The sequence below is a fragment of the Xiphophorus maculatus genome, chromosome 24 (genome assembly GCF_002775205.1).
Source record: "Xiphophorus maculatus strain JP 163 A chromosome 24, X_maculatus-5.0-male, whole genome shotgun sequence".
Taxonomy (NCBI): domain Eukaryota; kingdom Metazoa; phylum Chordata; class Actinopteri; order Cyprinodontiformes; family Poeciliidae; genus Xiphophorus; species Xiphophorus maculatus.
The window spans coordinates 5,819,138-5,840,490 of NC_036466.1; the positions used below are offsets into that span (position 1 = coordinate 5,819,138).

The following is a 21,353-nucleotide window of genomic DNA, read 5'->3' on the forward strand; positions in this document are numbered from 1 at the left end:
CTTGTTTTCTTTTCTAAGTTAAAATGCTTTATGTGGTTTGCGAATGTGAGCCTGTTTGGTGGCTTTACAAAGCCTGTTGGGACCTGTACCAGAAAGATGCAACTTAGAATTATAGACAAACATAATTATAGACATACTTTGTTATCACACACAAAGTATGTGATAACTATGTGATATGCATAAAGGTTTTGCACTACCCTCTCCAAACAATGTTTATGTACTGTCACCTTTTTATATGCCCATACCTCAAATCACGTGACATTTTCACGTAAACATGCAAAATCTCTAAAGGTGCAGGAGGACCAGATGGAACTTCTCAAACACAGATGAAGCCTCAAGGCCTGAAAATTGGCATTTAGAGACATTCCTCCCTTGTTATGCATGTCTATGCCTATGCACACTATACTTGGGTGGGGTTCCTTCTGCATGAATTACTGCCTCAATGTGGTGTGATATGGAGGCGACCAGCGTGTGGTTATGCTGAGGTGTTCAGGAAACAGCAATTGCTTTGATAGCAGTTGGTGGGTCTTATGTCTCTCATCGTCCTCCTGATGATGCCCCATAGATTCTCTCTGGGGTTCGGGTCAGGCCAGTGAAGCACAGTAACACCATAGTCATTGAACCAACTTTAGGTACCTTGGCTGTTTGGACCAATTCCAAACCCTGCTGGGAAAAAAAAATCCATTTACATTTAAATTGTTTGCATTTGTGTAGGGCTGCAATTAACAATTATTTTAGTAATCAGTTATTCTTATTCTTTGACGATTGATCAATTAAACAGATAAACAATTGGCACATTCTGTAGATTTTTATTATGAAATTCTTTATGAAATAGAAATTAATTATTTTTTAAAGAGGAACAAACTTACCTAAAACTTACCCAACCTAAAATGTAAAAACATAGCACTTAAGCTTTATTTTTTGTTGCAAAGGATGCAGCTAAAGCAAAAAAAAAAAAAACAACTACTTCTCGTTTTGGCTTTTCAACAGCTCGCAATATGTTGTACTTTTAGCAGTTTGCCTTTTTTTGCTTGTATCCTCAGTTCAACAATTAATCAAATACTAATTTAGTTGACGATTATTTCACAATGAATCCCATTAATCGTTTCAGCCCTACAAATTTGTGCTTACAAAATGCTTCTTGAAGTAAAATAAGTGACTGACAAAAGGAGATAGTATGTGCATATATTTTTAATTCAAGCATTTACAAAATGCTCAAACTCAGAACTCTGCCTGCAGAAAAAAATACTTGCTGTGATGCATCAATATTACAAAAATATTTTGCCGTCGAGTCAGGAACAGGAAGTGCTTATTATTACAGTGTTCTAACAATGAAACTAGAGAATAAGCAGTACAAAATCGCTGCTTTTAAAGTTTCACATATCCTGATAATTATTTCAGTTTAACTTCAAACATAAATCTTTATTTACAAAGCAGGGAATGTATTTTCCTTTATTCGTCCGGCACGCCTCCTCCTGCATCTTGGGAGTTGGGTTTGGGCTTGGCCAGGTTGGCCCTGACCCGAGCCTGGTCCACAGCGTCCAGCAAGTTTTTGGAGTCCAGCGCTAGTGTGTGGGCGGCGGCCAACATCTGTTTCTGACACTCCTCCTTCAGCGAGGTTACAGAGTTCTGCTGGGCGAGCCGCATCTTGTTGATGAGCTCGCCCAGATCTTTGTTCAGGAGTTTCTTGGTACCTTCGATCTGATATGGGTAGGAAATGAAGCGATAGTCGTATCACTCTGAAGATCATTTCAAAACCTTTTTTTTATCTATCTTATCCATTGTTCGAGTGACAAACAAATATCGTGATAAAGCTTTAAACCCATAAATGAGGCGTAAACGTCTGAAGTTTACCTCTGTGGTGACTGAGCTGTGCAGAGACGGCAGAATCTCATCAACACTTTGAATCAGACTGCGGAGAGTGATTCCTACAGCCTGAAGACAGCAAAGTGAGAAGAAGTGAAGAGCGCCCTCTTCTGGTCTTTTCATTTACAACCAATGATGAACATGGAGTCACCAAGACTCGGAGATGAGTGTACCTTGACAGCGGTGGGATACTCCGAGGCGGGCAGAGTGTTGACTTCGTTCTTCAGCTGCACCACCTGCTTCACCATCGCCATGACGCCGGTGTAGACCTCGTCTCCGGACCGGTCCAGCTCGGCTGTGGGCCGAGTCTGTGACAGCAAGACACAGAGCCTTGAAACCTTCCACCTCCTGAATCATTTTGTGAAAATGACATGAGAGTGAGTTTTTACCTGTGAGGCGGTGGGAGGCTTTGAGGGTTTCTCGGGGGGACCTGACTCAAAAAAACAAAAGTTAACTCAAGATTCTTTAAAATATTTAATAAAATGTTCGCTGCAGCTTTGATTTAAGCTGATTCATTGTAGCTCTGAGTGCATGTGTTTGGTTATAAGCCATTCATTTGATTTAGAAGTGCTGAATGCTGGTCTGACACTTGTGGGGGAGTATAGAAACTTGTCTGAGTCACACACAGAGAGAACTTTGGAAATCTTTGGCTCCACACGTCAATAACCAAATGACTAATTATAAAATGTTCTGAGAGGGAAACGCAGGCCAAGCGAGAGGTTAGATGACCTTGTTTTTCCCAACTGATCATTGAATTTTGACGTCATGACTTGTGTAAAAACCCGCAAGGAACGTATGATCGAGACTCTCTTTTCTGGAAACTACACGCTTTAGGGATGTGAAGCGAGTGAAACAAAGAGCAGTCCCTTGTGCAACCAAAAAACAGTCCTGGTTAAATTAACAATGGAGAAAAGAAGCTTGGTGATCTTCTGCTCTCTCAATAAATGAACATGCAACAGCCATATTCCTTAATACAGCTGATGGATTCAGGGAATAAACCAAATAAAACCGATGATCAGGGCTCACCATTTACTGGGCTTTTTTCAGGAAGCTGTAGAAAAAAAATAGAGAAGCAGGAAATTTGATGAGTTATATTTCTGTAATAAAAAAAAAAATCTTTTGAGGTAAAAAGTTGTTTGTTGGTGCAGCTCCTATGATGGCGAGCCAGACCAACTTTTACCCACACAAGGATGACCCAACTTATTTTAGGACTCTTATTCACATAAGGTCAAATAAAATCATACTACACCCTGACTAATATTTGGTTAAACTTTATATGAGTATATATGAATAAAAAAAAGATCATACCCATAGGTCAATTTGACCACTTGGGTCAAATTGACCAAGATCAAAATACTCATGATCCACATTTTTCCCCCCCCAATTAAAAATACAAAAATGATTATAGTGATTTTTGATTTTTAATGTTTAGTTGTTCAGCAGTAAATTTAAAACAAACAATATTTTAATAACAACAAATATTGGAGTCAAATCACTGGAGAGAAATAACCTGTAAATCCTCATAGATCCTAAACATAGAAAGAAAAGCAGACCGTTTCTGAAATTTTTTGAACTAGAATAAATTCAGGGAGACACTCTTATCAAAAAGAAAAAGTTTTAGTCTTTCCACTTCACAATAACTTTAAATAAAAATAAATTGAAATGATATTGCAGAAAATGTTTGAATTTAAGAAGATTTAAAAATATTAGTGAAAAATCTCTTGGAAAAATACATATTTTGTCCATCTGCAGGATATGACAGGACTTGAAATAAAATAAAAGGATTCAGAGGGCCTCACTTTAGACACCCCTGATACATTTAAGCTGGAAACAGTTTGGAAACAGTTCGTTTCTTTGGATGATATGAGATACAACATTTATATTTCTTTTGGGATAGATAAAGTATTTTTTTTTAATTGTCGTCTGCAGACATGTGATTATTTTGCACCTTGCACAGAGATATTTAACCAGATATTTGTGGGGGTGTATGCATATATCTGAGCTTATAAAATTACACCTTGTGCAGAAAATCCACAATGAATTCAAACTTCCACACTTTTTTTTTTATCTGGTTCTGTTGTATAAACTGCTAAATAAAAAAAAGCATAGTCCAAATTTACAATTAATATTACATGTGCTATTGAGAAAGTGGTGGAAAAAATACCTTGGTTAGTGAATCTTGTCTCACCATAGGATCCTATGAGCCAAAGAAAACCAACATGATTCTGCGTCAGTGAATGCAGCAGTGTGCAGAAGTTGAAAAAAAAAAAGGTTTCTAACGGTGGTAGTCAGTTTGTCGGCAATAGCTCAGGTTAAGGTGTACGTGTTTTGGTGCGAGCGAGCGACATGTCTCACCAGTTGTCTCTCTTCCTGCTCCAGCCACTGATGGTCCATCATCATCTCTCGCCTCTGTCTCTGTAAAGTGTCCTCCATTCTTTCTTTCTCCCACAACATCCTGCTGTCTTTCTCTGGAGCCTGAAAAGCACACGAATGCAAATGAAATGTCACCATTTTTTGAGGGAGGTATTTTAAGCCCACCACATTAGTTTGTTAGTTTCACGATTTGCCTCATTCTGGCACTTTTTCCACTTGCATTGCTATTTTTTTTTTTTAGTATTTTTATCTGGGTCACTTTCAGTCTAACTGTGGATTTTACCAGACGACTCTTAAATCAATTTTCTGCTTTTTGGTTACCTTTATGTGTGCGAGGGTGTTGCCTTGAGCTCTGGACGGCTGATGATGGAGAAACAGAAAAAGAGAAAATTAATGCTGAGTATTTAATAGTTAATTTAATTTGAACAGAAGAAAATTAGAGCATTAATACAACATCAATCTGAACGAATTCTTAAAATAAAGAATTTATGACTCAGAGGAAAATTGAAGATGCACCACCTAGTGGCCATTGAAGGTAGTGCAGTCACTTTTAATCTATTTCTTTCTAAAACTGGCAGCACCGAGGTGAGAAAAGTTGTTAGCTATTCAGAATCAGAGGTGAGAACTTTGGCTTATTTAAATATTCCATCACACAATAAAGATTAAAAATAAGCGTTGCTGTTTCAGTCAGCGTTTCACACCAACACAAGCTCATGTTGACACAGTTTGACGTCTGGTACCTTTGGCGGTGGCTCTGTGCGCGTGGAGGAGAAAGACTGGGACCTTACTCTTACATCCGTTTCCTGCTCCAACTCCATCTTATGGATCTCACTGTCAAATAGCAAGCATGTGTAAACAATCCAACCGCGACTGAAGTAAAAGCCCGACATTTGGAGGAGTGTGTGAGTGCACCTGAAGGAGAGGACGAGGTCCCTGAAGGTGGGGCGGCTGTGCGGCTCATAGGCCCAGCAGCGGGTGAGCAGGCCGTAGATGGGAGGAGGGCACTGCTGGGGTTTGTGGAGCCGGACTCCGGACTCCAGCTGGTTGATCACCTGTCCGTTCTCCAGCCAGTAAAACGGCTGCTGGGCCATCGAGAAGATCTCCCAAACACACACACCTGTTGAAGACACACCCATGGTTGACTTTGTCGGTGTTTAAATCTGGTAGAGTATCGAAAGACATAAATCAGGTGATGGGTTTAATATATTTGGTTTGAAAATTCTTCAATAAGAGCAGCAGCTTTACCAAGTAGTCATCTCTGACTTTTGATTTTAGTCCGTATCTCAAAGAAATGTTGCTTCAGTTCTGGTCACTCTATTCATCTTTATTCATCTGCTTCTTGGAGCTTTGGGAGCCGGTAACTCCTGCAGAATTGCCTTAGGCCTCTTAGCCGCTTCACTAAAAATGTTCTTGTTCCCCACAAACTTAGTATTGCTGGGTTTGTGGTTGTGCCGTTCTATTTATAGATTCAAAATGATGCACAGAACCAAAGTATTCTGACATTATCTTGTTGTAGCACAGGAAGAGAGACTCGGTCTGAATGTACGCCACACTTTTAAATTTTTACTTGCCAAGATTCTGAAAATTGTGCTGTTTTCCTTCTACTTTACAAATATGCTCTTATAAAAACTTACATTTTTTAAGAGGTTTGAATACTTTTTTTAGGAGCTGCACCTTTTTTCCTCTTAAACTAGGGCACGTTTTTCTCTTGTGTACGTTGACACACTAATTCTGTTGGAAGCCATTTTCTCAACAGCTGTTAGCTTTCCATCCTTTATAATTTACATGCAGTTTCTAAAACACTAATCAGACGTTTGACTAACAAACAGAGAAACTTCATCTAGAAACTTTCCAAGTTGCTAGATCAGGGGTGGGCACTCCTGGTCCTCGAGGGCCGGTGTCCTGCAACTTTTAGATGCATCTCTACTTCAACACACCTGAGTCAAATAATGAGGTCGTTAACAGGACTCTGGAGAACTTGACTGCACTTAGGGGGAGATTCAGCTGTTGGATTCAGGTGTGTTGGACCAGGGAGACATCTAAGAGTTGCAGGACACCGGCCCTCGAGGACCAGGAGTGCCCACCCCTGTGCTAGATACTATGAGCACTAATTTAGTCCCATTGCTTTTCTGTGGAGGAGAGCACACTCTAGGTGAGTGTTAACTAATGACAAAAAAAAAAGAGATTTCTTCTGGTGAGTTGTTGGGAGGAACGCTATGATGCATGTATGTATTTTTTGTCACTGCGGTGAGCTTCACACAGACTGCTCTGACCATAAAAAAAATAACATGATGTGTCAACATGAAGAGGCTTGATTCAGTGAGTTTTACGTGGGAGGGTTTTACTCCCATATGGTTTCAGTATTTAGAACTGATTTCACTTGTTCGGTTTCATTCAGGGTTTGCTCCATGGTTTTCTTTTACAGATCATGCCTACATAAATAGGTTTAAAAATTAAAATGAAAAGTGTAAAGAGACTTTTCATGAAGTCTCTAGTTAGTATGAAGATGTGTTTTCTCATTACCAAACATCCAGACGTCGCTGGCTGAGGTGAAGCGTCTAAAATTGATGGATTCTGGAGCCATCCATTTGATCGGTAATCGACTGACAGAGGCTGCACATAAAGGAAGAGAACAGGATTCAAAAATGCATTGAAAGTTAAATTGTGTTACTAACATTTATAAAACAAATAAAAAAAAACAGATGAATGCATTCAGGGCAGTTGCGTTTATGTACCTTTATAATATTCTTGTTCATCAACGTAACGAGACAGTCCAAAATCTCCGAGCTTAACACATTCAGCGGATGCAACCAGGATATTTCTTACGGCTATATCTCTGCGAACACAAAGAGTGGTAGAAAAATAGAAATAAAAATATAATTTCAGAAACATTGAAGAGGCTTAAAGATTTCTGGAAGACATTTGCTGAGTTGCTTATATGGAAAGAACAGAAAGCAAGAGTTATCCCTGTTGCTAGTGTACCTTTTCTTTCCACTTAACTTTCTTAAATACAGAACTTTCGTGGTTGTTAAAGGGATTATTGATTGCTAACTAAAGTCCCCGGACTTTAATCAACATAGAAAAGTAAGGTACAAATTTAAAAAAGCCTCAGTTGCTTGTTTCTTCACTTTAGCGATGTTACCTGTGTACCATGTTGAGTCCCTCTAGGTAAGCCAAGGCTTTGCAGATTTGTAGACAGTACTGTGTTAACTTTGCTGCGGTGAGGATGTACTGCTGCTCCACAAGGTAGTTTCCCAGCTTGCAGATAAACAGACACATGAGCATAACAATGACTAACTGTACTGGTTGTGATAATCAGACTAGATGCATGAGGAGCTGCTCATGTTGCTTTTAAGCACAGCTTTACAGTCTGAACTCAGAACCACACCTCTCCATGTTCGTAGAGCTCCATGACAATCCAGACTGGATCGACCTCAATGACTCCGATGAGACGCACAATGTGAGGGTGGTCCAGGTTTTTCATGAGATCTGCAATAAACGAATTAACATACATCAATAACACATAACATTTGTAAATTATCTGTAATACAGATGTTACCTATGGTGTTTTTTTTTGTTTTGTTTTGTTTTTTTTGACATAGTGGAAAACTTCTCAGCATTACCACAAAAGCTAACATCAACTTCTAACATCTTCCCTATTTTTACTCTTAATTTCTTTTTGGCATCCATATTATTGAAATTGAATTTGAAGGTACATCCAATCGGTACCAAGGGAAATAAACGGCTCTCCTCGATTGGCTGCTTTGGAAACAGCAGCTAATAGCACATCAGGTAGCATTATGCCTAGTTATTTCAGCTTCCCAAGCTGAATTTGTTTTTAAATATTTTAGCTCTTCGAAAAAGTTCTGCGAGTTGGCGGATTTTCTGCAAATAATTTGTAGATACCTCCAACAGAAGGTTCACCCAACCTTCTGGGTGAATCTGCAAATACTGAACTGCACATAGTTGATGGTTCATTACGGAGAGTCAGCCCGCCCAGAGTAAAGCCAAACTTGTCACCTTAACCGAGAAAAATGCTGAATTTGACCGAATGAACAACATTTACATCTAAGCACAAGAGTGAAGCATTTTTTTAATAATCCAAAACGTAAACCCATGGCAACAAAAGTTTATCCACCAAGTTATAAGCCAATGTTTTGGTGGACGCCATATATGATAGTGTGTTTGGCTAACCTACATAGCAGCAAGTTCTCAGTGTTAGTTGGTAGTGAAGCACTTAGCAGTTTACAGCATGATGAGCCCCACAATTAGCAGCCACAACCACAGCTAGAAACCAAAATTAAAGAGATGCAGGTGATAGATTCTAACCTAGAACTGTAAAAGTGTTATACTCGAGGTTCCTGTGAAAGTACTGAAACCGCTTCAAATGTTTCACATTTTGCTATATTACAGCCACAACAATGTATTTTATTGGAATTTTATATGATAGAATCAACACAAAGTACCACATATGGCATAATTGTGAAATGTTAAACAACTGTCACACTTTTTGCAATTAAAAATTAAGATGCATATGAAATTTTGCATGTAGGTGAAAACATTTTGAGCTCATTCTTCTATTTATTTGGTGTGACCCCTAAGTGGCTACTTAGGGTAACTACTGAAGAGAGTAGGATTGGATTTTATTTGGAGGTAGCAGAGTAAAGAAAGCTAAATAAATGCTACACTTTTCAGAAGTTTTAATTAATTTTGCAAAACCAATTTATCCTTTTTCTGCACTACTTTATCTTCTGTCTCAAAATTGCAATAAAATAGATTGAAGCTTATGGCAAGTAAGGAATCGGTTTAAATGAATCAAATTCTCTATCAGTTTGCTCTAAATTAGATGATCAGTTTTTAAAAACACCCACCTAAATTAAAGCCTGAAAGAAGCCTGTTTAGATTCTCCCCGCAGGAGCTGTGGTTTCTATATAAGCCTATTTCACAAAACCACAAGCAGACAACAGGAAGTCAGAGAAAACGGCTCTCTGATCAAGAACACGTAGCGTCCAAACAAGCAAACGGCAATGTTTCGTTTCACCTTTCCTTTTAAAATCATGTTTCTGCAAAATAAACACCTCCCTGATGTGTTTTCTATTAAAAGCAGCAGAAGAAGGTTGCTAATGTTTCGGTCTCATCATCATCAGCGTTGACATGAAGAATGGTTGAGACGTGAGTAATGGAGAAACTCTCTGAATGGGTCTGAGCAGGAAACAATCACTGCAGGAGCCGCGCACTCACCAGCTTCACTTAGAAACTTCTCCTTCACGTCCGCCGAGCAGTCTTTGCATGTTTTGATTGCCACGCGAGTTCTCTCTCCGCTCTGCAAACACACGTCATCACTATAGCAACTCATTCAGTGTTTTCAGAAAGACTTACAGTGCAGTTGAGGCAGTGTGGAGATTAGGGTGAGTTTAGTGCTGATAGAAAAGTACGTACAGAAGCGACTATGGCTGGGCGATTTGGCTTAAAGATAAAATCTCTTTAAGCCAAAAAAAAAAAAAAAAAAAAAAGAAATTACAAATGACAGAAAATATTTTCAAAAAGTGGCTTTTACTTCCATCATTCCTTCTTTGAGTTATATGATTAAGTGTTAGGACCAGGCTACATGAGTGTAACAAAACAAAATAACAAGAAAAAATTTGCTTTAATGAGAAACGAGCTTGAGTGATATATTTTTTTCTTTTTTTTTGTAAAATTAGTACTTAATTCTCCTAACAATACAACGTTTTTGTATTATTTTGACTTTATTGTTACATTATGAATCTATTTTTCTAAACAACAGCCTGATCTTTATGTTTCGTTTAGAGTTACCTGAATTCAAAGTCCAACTAAATAGAAGCTGTCAAACAAGATGGTGGACTTTTGACATGCTGACATCACTATGAACTATGGAAACCCAAGTTGGTGGAAAAACGCATTTTCCTCAAATTAAATCTTCAAAAACCAAAATTTTAATGAATCAATAAAACTGATTTATCGCCCTGCCCTAATAGCAACCTATGAAAGCACTTTAAAACAAGACAAACTCACTGGACATTTGTAAACTCCCTCTTGGACTTCACCAAAAAATCCCTCGCCGAGGATCCGACCTACAAAGATGTCATCTCTGGAGATCCGATGTTTGTCTAAGCACAAAAAAAGCAAAAACAAATCAAGGAAAGAAATTTCCTCGAATAAGATTATCCAGAAGAACCTTAAAGATGTAGCTGTGCTACCGAATGCCCTCCACACTTGGAGCCCCTTGGAAAAGCATCCACAGCTAAAGCAAATGAATTACAGTTGCATAATATTATGGTATGTATGAAGCGAGCTTCTGCTTTGAGGCTGAGTTTGAAGACTGTTGGACCGCTTTGAACAGAAATAGTTTTGAGATTGTGTCTCTAATTTATTAATATGCACTTGTAGATAGCATCTAACGGTCGTCATGGAGACTTGTTTAACTCAAGGGGCTTTTCGAGAATTTTGTTCAACCTATTCTTGCTTCGTCCTCCCACCGGTTAAACCTCAGTTGGTCTCCAGCGTTGCGTGACACGGTTGCTGTCGCATTTTTATGAGCGTCTTATAGCACAAATTTAAACATAATTTTCCTTAAGATTTTTTATATTATAGCATTTTCTTTATTTTGTTAAATTTTTTGTTGTTTTTTTAATTTGTACTCTTGGCCATTATGAAGCACTTTGTGATTATCTGTGAACAATGCTGCATGTGAATAATGCTACATTATTTGCCTAATTTAAGATGAATTATTACTTACCATCATACTTTGTGGTCTGTTCTGGGATCTCTGCATAAATATCTGAACCTAAAAATGAAGGGAAAAAGAAAATTAAAACAGCAGTAACATTCAGCATTTATTCATCAATTAAAACCTTTCTAAATGTAGTTAGAATAGGGAAATGCAAGTAAAAACTCAAGTCGTGAGAGTCTGTTCAGTTTATAAATGAAGATATTGACTTACTTAGACCGCTATCTGGGCCAGTGGGACCAGCCCTGGAATGACATGCAGAGAAAATCTTGGTTTGGTGTTCAATAAATAATATTAATGCAGCTGTTGTAAAAAGGAGTCAGTTGCAAGTAATGCTTGCATGACATTTTGGTCAAACAGAGAGGAACATGAAAGAAAATGTAAAATAAAATGCAGAGGAAAAGAGGAAGCACAAAACAAACAAAAAAACACCTACACAGTTTTTGCTTTTGGTGTATTTAAAAACAAAAGTTTGAGTGTCATGAACATTTTTGAAACTTGACTCATAATAATCACCTTTGAGGTATGTCAGGAAGCTTTGGTCTTGTGTCTCTTCCTGTGAAAACCAATTACAACACTTTCATTATGACTTAGTGACGTCAAGGCTGCGAAGCTGGACTTTTTCTTTAAGTACATTTTTTCTTTTTTTGTATTTATGCCACAGTGGTTGGATCGTGATTTTGCCCTGCGACCTACTGTGATCGTACCTTTGTTAGGTCTGATCATGAGCGATTTTTCGGCTTTTCCTTCCAGTCGGCAGTAGCCATCGATCAGGTCGGCCATGTTCTCTGCTACGGCCAGGGAGGAAATGTTCACTGCAAGCGGCTGCGGCATTGAAAACAAAAGATAAGCCGTTTATGGTGAACATGTTTTGTTTGAAAGCCACAAAAACAGTGCAACTCAGTAGCCACAGCAATTCTGTGGCTACTGATATTTCCTTTGCAAATGCAAATGCAAAGGAAATATGAAAAAACGGAGAAGCTTGGCTTGGCGCTCCTAGAACAGCAAAAGTTTTTATGACTGGAGGTTGTAGGTAGTGGTCCAAAAGTGGAACCATGCTGGTTTTTTGTCAAATTAGACATTAAAACTCCACCTTGCTTTCCTTAAAAAAAAGGATTCTTGGGCAGAATTACTCTTGAATCTTAATTTTTGTACCAGAAATACCACTGACACCTTTTTAAGGCTGTTAATAGCCATTCACATTCCTGTTATTCTTAGGTAAAACTTGTTTTTTCTAGTTTACCAGAAGTATATATTTTGTTTCTCATTTATGGATCTCAGAATAACCCTATATTGACCAATCCTAAGTATGTTTCAGCTCCTGTTTCTTTAAGCTTTGCTTGGTCAGCAAACTGACTCTTTCAGTGTCTCCTGGTTAGCTACTGAGTAATCATTAGATAAGCATGCGAAGACATGAGGAACTGGTTCAAACCAAAGAAAGAGATGCATTAATTTAGTTGCAGAGAAGAACCACATTTAGTATGTTTGCATGCACAAAAGTGTAGAGGAGGATCAGAGAAGCCATGCGAGTGCTTTGCGTTATACCCATCATTGCATGACTTTCTCCTGCTACTCTAATTGTGAAACTGCTGAGTCATGAAGTGAAGTGCTACCTGTTTGGATCCCTCTATGTGCACGGTGAGGAGAGCGCGGCCGTCAGGCTCAGCGGTGCAGGAGATGCTGCGAACGTCAGAGAACTTGGCCAGACAGACGGGCTGCAGAACAAATAGTATTTCTAGTTAAGACTGATGAACTTTGGAACTGATAGTGAAGTCGAAGCAATAAAGAGCTGAAGTTGGTGCCTTGACTAATTAAACCCCAACATCACACCTACATGTTGCCATTTTAGCCCAACTTACTTCCTTTTTCTTAACCATCAATTTTTTTTGTGGTAGTTAGTTTCTTTTTTCTTTCTTTCATGTTTTATGGAGGTAAATAGTTTGAAAAGGCATTTTAAGAATTTACACTCCATCATTTATCTCTTAGATGTAGTTCTGACTATGGCCCTTGAACAAGCCAAAATACGTCTGAGCAACATTTCCCTGTTGTTGACTATAAGTAAAGTAGATTAGAGAAAAACAATCAAAGCAAATATCCCAAAACCAGGAACAAATTGTCACTTAGTCAGCTTAAAAAGTCCAAATACTCCAGAGGGGTCGCAGGGATCCACAGTACAAGTGGAGAAATATTTAACATTTTAGAATATTGTTTGCTAAAATAATTGAAGAAATCAGCTGGTATGATTAATAAATTGGACGATGAGAAGATTTTCACTCACTTTTGAGTTATCCGTTTGTTGACTGATCCCACTGGCTCCTATGACCAAGTCTATAGCTAGATTCCAGCCGTGCTACAGAAAAGGATGAGGCAGAAACAAATAGTATGTTAAATAGCACTTTTCTGCTTTTTCTGAAAGGCAAACATCTTTTATATCTCTCAATACATACAAAATAAAACTCATTCATGGCTTTGAGAAAGTATGTCTTATGTTTATGATTTTGAGGGACACCTAAATGTTCCAGATTGTCCAGATTGATTAACGCATGATGTCATAAGACAGCTCACCACCAGCTGGCAGCCGTATCTTTCCTCAGTGATGCTGTAGCACTGAGACAAAGTGGTGAAGAACTTGGCCATGCACTGGTCCTGCTGAAACGTCGAGTAGCTCTGAAAGGTCTGCTGGATCAGCCGACGCAGCTGCTTGGTCTGGCCCGCGACCACACAGACAGACGGCATCATTCGTTGTTGAATTAGTGGTGAGAACAAAATGACCAGTGATCTGGAGGTGACTGTACCTTCATGCTCTCCATGAGCTCTCTGGGAAAGAACAGGTCCAGCCCTACTTCCTTCCTAAAGAGCGGAGTGAATAAATGTTGGTGTTTTTACTGCTACAATGGTGTACAATGTTATGCTTAGATCAAATGACTTCCAGATGCACCTCTGCCTGCTTGAACACTATTTTCCTGAAAGATCATAAAGTCTTTACTTACTCCAGCAGTTCAAAGTTGGACTTTTTCTCCAGTCCATTTGGATTCATGTCCTTGTAGAACCTCCTGCAGCAACAACATCGGGATTTAGCTGTCAGTACCAACACGACATTTCCGTCTTCTTCTTTAAACCTCACATCAGCCTTTCTTTACCTGATCTCCAAACAACCAAGCTGTAAGGCCATCCCATCGCTGACTTTGGAGGCATAATTTTGCATGTAATCACTTCGTACCTGTCGATCATAAAAAGCTTTTTTGATATTAACCAAACATTTTTAGCAGGATCTTAGTTTAACCCTGATGTTTAATGAATTTCCTGTCATGTAAAAAGTAATCTGGAAATTCTTAAAAGGTGGATAGCTGTAGATATTTGACCTGTTGGTAAAAGTAGAGCATGGTTGTTCTGTCATCCATAAAGGTCTCCATGAAGTCTGACGGGATGTATCTGATCCTCAGGTCATATCTGTATAGACAAACATCTTAATTAGCTAATCGGAAATAGAATATGCAGGACTCTGACATGCAAGCCCATATTGTTGTGTAAATCAATCAGGGATCATGAAGGGCTAAGGTGAGTCAGATACACACTGGATATAGCACTGATGAGGGAAAGAACAGTTCAAAACTTTTTTGTATGCTTATGCCCTGAAGTGTCTGAAAATCAAACTAGTGCCATTCCAGGCTGATTCTTCCATATTAACCTGCTGACAATTTTGCCGTTATATTTGTTCTCTCATTGAGCGCATATTTATATGTGCACAAACAATAATGTGTCAAATGTTCACTTAAATCGCGCATACACTTATAATTTGGATTTCCTTTTATTTAATTCATTTACTTAATGTTTAAATTTCATATCACTGAAGCACTTTAAACACTTTTCAATAAGTTCCCTACCTTGTACAACAGATAAGAACTTGTGTTCATTAAATTAAATGCATACAAGTCAACAGTGCATATATGGTCAGTGATTTTTTTTAAAAAAGTGAAATACTTTAAAACTGAAGTTAAATGTAAAAATATGGGTGCACCATACAACTTTAGTAGTGGTGGTGCAAATAAGAAAAAATAGCTACATGCAGCCAGTGCAAAAAGTTAAATTTAAAGCGCTGATATGTTTGAACTTGTTTATGAGCCGAACTGCATTACCAGGTCTGCATTTGTCAGCATCAGAATCAGCTTTATTGGCCAAATTTCTGCTCACAACCAAGAAATTTGACTTGCATTCACTGCACAGACATTTTAAAAATAACTATAAACAATATGGTTGTAAATAAAAAAGATTTTATTCCACTTTTATAGATTGTCAGGGTTTCTTTGAATTATGAGAATTGACCTAATAACTAAAGTATGGGGGGAAATGAACACAGATGTTATCTCATCTAAAAGATAAAAGCTTACATTTTGATAAAACTGTTTTTATAATGATTTCTACTTAGATGACTACCTTTTGTATTAGTTTATCACATCAAAACTAGCTTTTCTTTCCCATGTAGTCATGTTTGAGTTAGATAATGTAATTATTCTAAAATAAAAACTGCCCTTTTTTAAAATGTTTTTCAGCCTTTAGATCACTTTACTTGTATCTGTTTTTTTAAAGTCTAGTGTAAGGGTCTTACTTTAGATTTAGTTTAGAGTCCAAACAAAGCCTTTGAAATTTTATTTCTGGAAATTTGTTAAATTATTCTTGCTGATCACAAACTGCAAATTCAAGGATGTGTTTTCATTTCTTACCAGATCTATGCCAGATTTTTTAACATTATATATTTTATCTCATCCAAATTTGTCCAGAAAAAGAGAAGAAAAAAAACAACATTATAAAAGCACATTTGGTCAATCAGCAGCTAGCTTTAGTTTTTACTTGAATTGCGTAAAACAAGCGCTATACCACGCTATTCAGACCCAGATGTCCATGATGTCATCATTTTGTTTTTTGAAAATCTATAAAACTGAGTCTGAAAAAGTTTGAAATTTAGGAATGGAAACATCACACAAACCCTGGAGTGTTTATTTTAACCAGTATTATAGTAAAACTGTCAAGCTAAAAATATTTCACATTCATCAGAGCAAGCATTTGTTTAATGTTAAGAAATTTGAGTCGTTATCTGCAGTTTATATCAGTTCATCTCCACCAAATAAAACTAGAAATAAAAGCAGTCGCTGACCTCCACTCGGCCTCGATGTGCTGCTGTTCATAGCGATGTGTAAGCTCGGTCACGGTCAGATCGGGATGCAGCCAGTGCATCTCTGAAGACTTGAGGTGTTTGAGAAGAAGGCCGTAACAGAGGCTGTGCTTTATGTCCGGACCCACACAGCCACTGGACAGCACCGTATGGATGACGTTCTAGAGCAGAACTAATTATTAGCATGCAATTGTTCTTTGACATTTTGATAATGGCCACCAGAAAAAAAGGGATGAGGTAAATCCTCATCTCGGCTTTTTTCTCAACCCACAGCTTTGATTTTGACACTTTTCAAAGCTAATGGCGCAAATTGGAAACGTATTGACAGCAAACTCTCGTACAAGCAAAGCAACTTGGGTGCAAACGATCTCACAACCAAGGCAGAGATGTTATCAGTTTGCTGCAGAAGTTTGCAATAGAAGCAGAAGTAGCAGAAGATGTGCTGAGGGCTCCAGAAAGATTAACCCTTTGCAAGGCATCTACATCAAGTCTGAACTGAGGGAACTCCCTTTTACAAGCCGAGAAAAACAGTGGACAAACAGCCAGACAATGCTGAGATTATTGGAAATGTTTGTTTATAGGAAAAATTAATAACACAGCTGAATAAAGCTTAGAGGACAGCAGCGTAGGACAGTATCTATTCATCCTAACTGAGGAATTCAGGTAAGCTGGGGCTGCAGCCCTCATAAGGAAACCAGCTAAGCTTCAATGAACAACTTTTGATTAAGAAAAAATAATAAGAAAGCCTCCTGAAATCCAATTTTAAACTTGAAAAGTTATTTATTCCTTCAGCAACCTCAACTTCAACAGTCGGCTTCACTACAGTGCATTGATAATAAAATATTTTCAGTTTTACCTGAACGAGCATTTTGACAATTAAGTTATACTCATGTTCTCACCTGCACTGCTGATATAGAAGGGAACAGAAATAATGAAGAGCAAAGTTGAAGCTAAACAGAGCGCTTGTTGACGTACAAGCTGCTGTTAACGGTGCAGCACAGCTATCCGTAGCAGGGATTTGAAACGATACAAATTAAAAAATTTATATAAATTTCCATTTGTTTCTGTCACGTGGCACCTGTTTAAGCAAGTAAATGTTGTAGTGAGGATGCTCAGTAGTTTTTAATAGAGGTTTTAATAGTGTTGCTTTGAAAGTGATGATAAATAAAGCAGCCGCCATGACAAAAGTTCCTCCAGCAATGATGACTATGCTGCGAGTGTCAAAAACGTTTCTAAGAAATGACCAAATATGTACTTTCTAGCATAGATAATTTAACATACAAATTTTTATGATGCTGTGTGTGAAATGTAACCACACTGCCACATCAGGTTGAGTAATCAAATAGGCAAACGTTTTTCTGTGGTATCCAAATTGCTGTCTAAGATTGAATGTGCTGCATAGACTAGAGAATAATCAAACAACGTCATCCCTTCTGAAATGGCAAACCTCTCTTTAACTTGACTCTGAAATTATCCAAAATTATGTAATGTATTCACACTTTAACTATTTGGTGAAACTTTCTTCGTAGTGGACACATGGGAATTTATTTTCTTCCAACAATGGGAAACATTTTTTGGGGGGTTCCAGAGTGAAAAGTTTGCTCTCAGATATTTGTGTGGACAGTGAAAACACCTATTTTCTGAAAACACTGATGTATTAACTCACCCGCTAACCTGACCTATAATCCTAGACTTGCATGACACCAACAGTGCCGGATTGCATATTCGCCATCTTGTAGTGGATTAGTTGTATAATTCAATGTAACACAGAGAAGAAGCTTGACTTTGTCATCCCTTCACACAAAAGACTCCAGTCTCGCTTTGTTTTTTTTGCCAAAAATTGTGTTTTTGTCTCTTCTTTGAGTTTCTGTGTGGATGAAAACGTTCTCGTGTGGACGAGGCATCTTCCTCTTCCTGTTAAAAGTGAGTCGTTCCTTTCCGTTGTTGCCGCATGCTTGTTCACCACTGGGAATTACTGCTAGTTGAAGACTAGTCTCTCTGACAGAAATTCACTTTACATTTGGCAACATGACTTGAATTTAAATGAATTGCCTTGGATTGTGAGAAAGACCCAAACACTTCATGAGATTCTTATGTTTTAAGTTTGAAGAGCATCTAAATAATGTTTAGCTGCCATGCTGAAGTGAGCAGAAGAGCAGAGAGTCTTCAGAGATGGAAACCTGAAAGGTCGGTTAATGGTGCACCATTACACAACCTTTTGGCTGTTTATTTCCTCTATCTTGACTTACTTTTCACAGTGTGTTGCTGTAATTAAAGACGGGTTGGAAATAAACAGAGGAGCATACCTTGATCGTCCAGCCCTCCTCACAGCGGACCAGCTTGAAGTTCTTCCCCAGGTTGGAGCTGTTGCTGAGGAAGCAGACTTTGATAATCTTCACCAGGAAGAAGCTTTCCCTGCCCATGTGCATGGTGGGAGACATATCCGAGGAATTTGTCGGGCTGGTGGGAGACATGCTCCTCCAGGTCAAGGTGTTGATGTCGCCTGACATTGTTCACACAGAAGCGGACGCAGGGCACGTAGACTACTGCAGAAAGACGCACATGACTGTCACTGTTTCACTCTGATGCTTCCTTCTCCCTCATAAAGAAAACCTGAAGGGCGGCATTGGAGCTGAAAAGCACAAGAGAGTTGGTCACAGTTAAAATAAGTTAAGAGAGCAGATCACCAAATTGTTCTGTTTGCGCTGCGGACCTGTTGCTCTCACCCGTCGTCTTCTCCTTCCACGGATCAGAAAGCCCCTTCCAGATCTCTAAAACCGAACACAACTAAGTTCAGCGACACCGACCTCAACATCACTCGAATAAAAGCAGACAAGTAGCTCAGTTTTGCAGCTCGAAAGCGAAGAATCACCTAAAGCAGAGTGCTGAAGGGGAATAATATCAGTTGCTGAAAGAGGAAACGCACAGAGGGCTGAATAAGGAAGTTGAAGGGCAGCTACAGAAAAACTGACATGCCTGATGAAACCACTGTGACTGTCACAGCCTGTTTCTTATAACAGTGGCAGAGCTAAGCATCATACCTACAGCGGCACTCGGCACGGCCCATCTAACTTTCACTTCCGCTTGCAAAACTTTTGAAAATGTTTTAATTTCTTCTCATTACATCCAGACTTGAAGTTTGTGGAATTCAAACTTAAAGCCTCTTAATTGTTTCCTAAGTATATAAACCTAGCATTGTTCAGCTTGTTTGACTTTAATAAAGATAATTAACTGTTTGTTAGACTTGGAAACTTTTCCCTTGCACTCAGTTTTGTAAGTCGGTTATGAATATGTGCAAAACTCCTTTAGTTTCCTCGTCCACCTCGGTGGTTTTGCTTCAAAGTACTGACGGTGTGTAGGCCGCTTCACCTTAAAAGCCATTCATCCACCTCTGCTAATTAGGTCTAGTGGAAACAAACTTGAAATCGGGTGCGATGAACAAATTAAAAATTGTTTAAATATCTCAACACAATCTATATTTCTAGTAACTTCTGCAGATTAATTGTAAAAAGGCACCCTTGAAATTGTTGAATGCCTTCATTATACTAAAGTTAAATATTCATTAGAGCTTCCTTTTGTTGCTTTAACCTGCTGCAAGCCTTTTTCAGATTTTTTCAGACCAATGCTCCACTTGAAGGAAGGCTACACTGATGGCCACTTTAGCGTTTCCCATGATTTTTTCTCAATCTAAAATATGGCGTTTGCAATATTTTTTCCGTTGTGTGGTTCAGCTTCTTCATGGCATTTTCTCCCAGGATTTTCTGATATTTGACTGAATCCATCCTGCCCTCCACAAACTGCAGCTTTACAGTTTCAGAGGACCACCACTGTCTTCATATTTAGCATTCTAGTTTTGATCGACTCCTCTACTGAACAGAATCCCACAACCTCCTTGGTTTATCTGTATTGCTTTTAACAATTCTGCTTTGGCTATTCTTGTGCTTTTAGGTCAGTAGTATCACATATATCTCCCAGCAGGTTTGTTGTAGTCAATCCAGGGTTTTTGACCACCTCAAAAACCTGATGGCAGCTGTTGATAGCTTCCTCTTTCTGCCACCAGGTGGCGCAGCGACTGTTCTTTTAGCTTTAAGCTACTCTATTCCTCCAGACACATTTCTGGGAACATTCTCTACCTTTTCTATACATTTTTTCCTTTGTGATCTCTTTTGAGGCGTTTCTTTGAGTTCAACATATTTCTAACATGCGATGAAACATTATCGTTTGCCTTCTAAAGATTTCTGTTTTGGCGGTTTAATAATCATGAGTCCACAGTAGTAATTGAAAGTAAGGTTTGTGTTTTAATTTTCATAACATGGGATTAATATTAGTTTGAAATAGTTTTCTTATGTTTCAGTATTATTAGGACTTTCTGTGCAGGAATGTGTATTTGTCAAATTAGACCACTTTGATCCTTTTTTTAAAACACTTAGTTAATGTAATTTATGTAAATTTGATCCATAAGAGTGTTCATAATCGTTTTTTTTAAGTCCTTTATTATTTTCTCTTTGAGTTTCTCGAGTTTGTTTCTTGCTGGGCTATTCTCGTTTACTTTTTACCTTTTTTGGCAGAGATGAAGATAATGCAAATTACAAATGTTCCTTAAAGTTTCTGAGTTTTGCAATTTCAAACTACATCAAGAACAGAAACTGTGCGCTAACATCAGAAGCTATCTTTTTAAGTAGACTTCTGTTTTCTTCTAAGTGTTGCAGCCTTTGGACTTTTTCACATTTTGTCACGCTGCAACCGCTAATTTCACTTTACAAATAAAAGGTGAAATCTAGAGCGTGTTGCATGCGGCTGTGTTCATTTCCCTTCACTCTGAAATACAAAGGCAAGCCAAAAATATTCAGACTTTAATTTGTAAAACTTTTAACAGCCATGCATTAGGTCTGTTGTTTGAAGTCAAAATAAAATACATTAAGATCTGAGCTGAGGAAACGTGTAACACCTAAAGAGGAATAAAGATTTAATAGGTAATAGTTAAACACAAAAGGAAAACCAATCTTCATTGTTTTCACACAGGACTTCACACTTTGAAGCAATTAGGGTGTTTCCACACCTCCTGCCATCCTGTTGATTACTTTGAAACCTTTGCTTGTAACATTTATGCATCATCATATCTGTTAAATTAGCCAATTTGTCAAATTGAACCTTAACATGTTGCATTCATATTCCCTTCTATGATGTTTTGTATCT

At 38.2% G+C, this 21,353-nt stretch overlaps 1 protein-coding gene across 5 annotated transcripts; it reads right to left on the bottom strand.

Annotated features, from left to right (window-relative positions):
- Positions 1-1,176: 1,176 nt before the first annotated feature.
- On the bottom strand, positions 1,177-19,152 carry LOC102237728 (protein-tyrosine kinase 2-beta-like). 5 transcript variants are annotated; one of them, XM_023329868.1, is made up of 31 exons: positions 19,030-19,152; positions 18,884-18,928; positions 18,464-18,703; positions 16,140-16,318; positions 14,350-14,437; positions 14,128-14,207; positions 13,978-14,040; positions 13,783-13,837; positions 13,553-13,693; positions 13,266-13,337; positions 12,601-12,702; positions 11,695-11,812; positions 11,504-11,543; positions 11,201-11,232; positions 10,997-11,044; positions 10,273-10,367; positions 9,481-9,562; positions 7,628-7,728; positions 7,382-7,497; positions 6,975-7,075; positions 6,763-6,852; positions 5,152-5,356; positions 4,980-5,070; positions 4,561-4,599; positions 4,222-4,341; positions 4,031-4,063; positions 2,893-2,917; positions 2,256-2,296; positions 2,040-2,174; positions 1,855-1,935; positions 1,177-1,701 (listed from the first exon to the last, which is right to left on the bottom strand). In XM_023329868.1, exons 3-31 carry the CDS (start codon positions 18,665-18,667, stop codon positions 1,453-1,455), a joined length of 2,826 nt encoding a protein of 941 aa, XP_023185636.1. In that variant the 5' UTR covers positions 18,668-18,703; positions 18,884-18,928; positions 19,030-19,152; the 3' UTR covers positions 1,177-1,452. The 5 variants fall into 5 exon arrangements, with proteins under 5 accessions (XP_023185636.1, XP_023185635.1, XP_014328920.1 ...); XM_023329867.1 differs by having other exon boundaries at positions 18,464-18,789; positions 18,871-18,928; XM_014473434.2 differs by having other exon boundaries at positions 18,884-19,152.
- Between the last annotated feature and the right edge of the window lie 2,201 nt (positions 19,153-21,353).

Coding starts and splice junctions, on each gene's coding strand:
- LOC102237728 (XM_023329868.1), bottom strand. CDS start 18,667: ATGTCAGGCGACATCAACACCTTGACCTGGAGGAGCATGTCTCCCACC. Junction 13,838..13,977: donor TCCAACTTTGAACTGCTGGA/GTAAGTAAAGAC, acceptor TCCGCTCTTTAG/GAAGGAAGTAGGGCTGGACC. Junction 11,813..12,600: donor ACATAGAGGGATCCAAACAG/GTAGCACTTCAC, acceptor TCAATGCCGCAG/CCGCTTGCAGTGAACATTTC.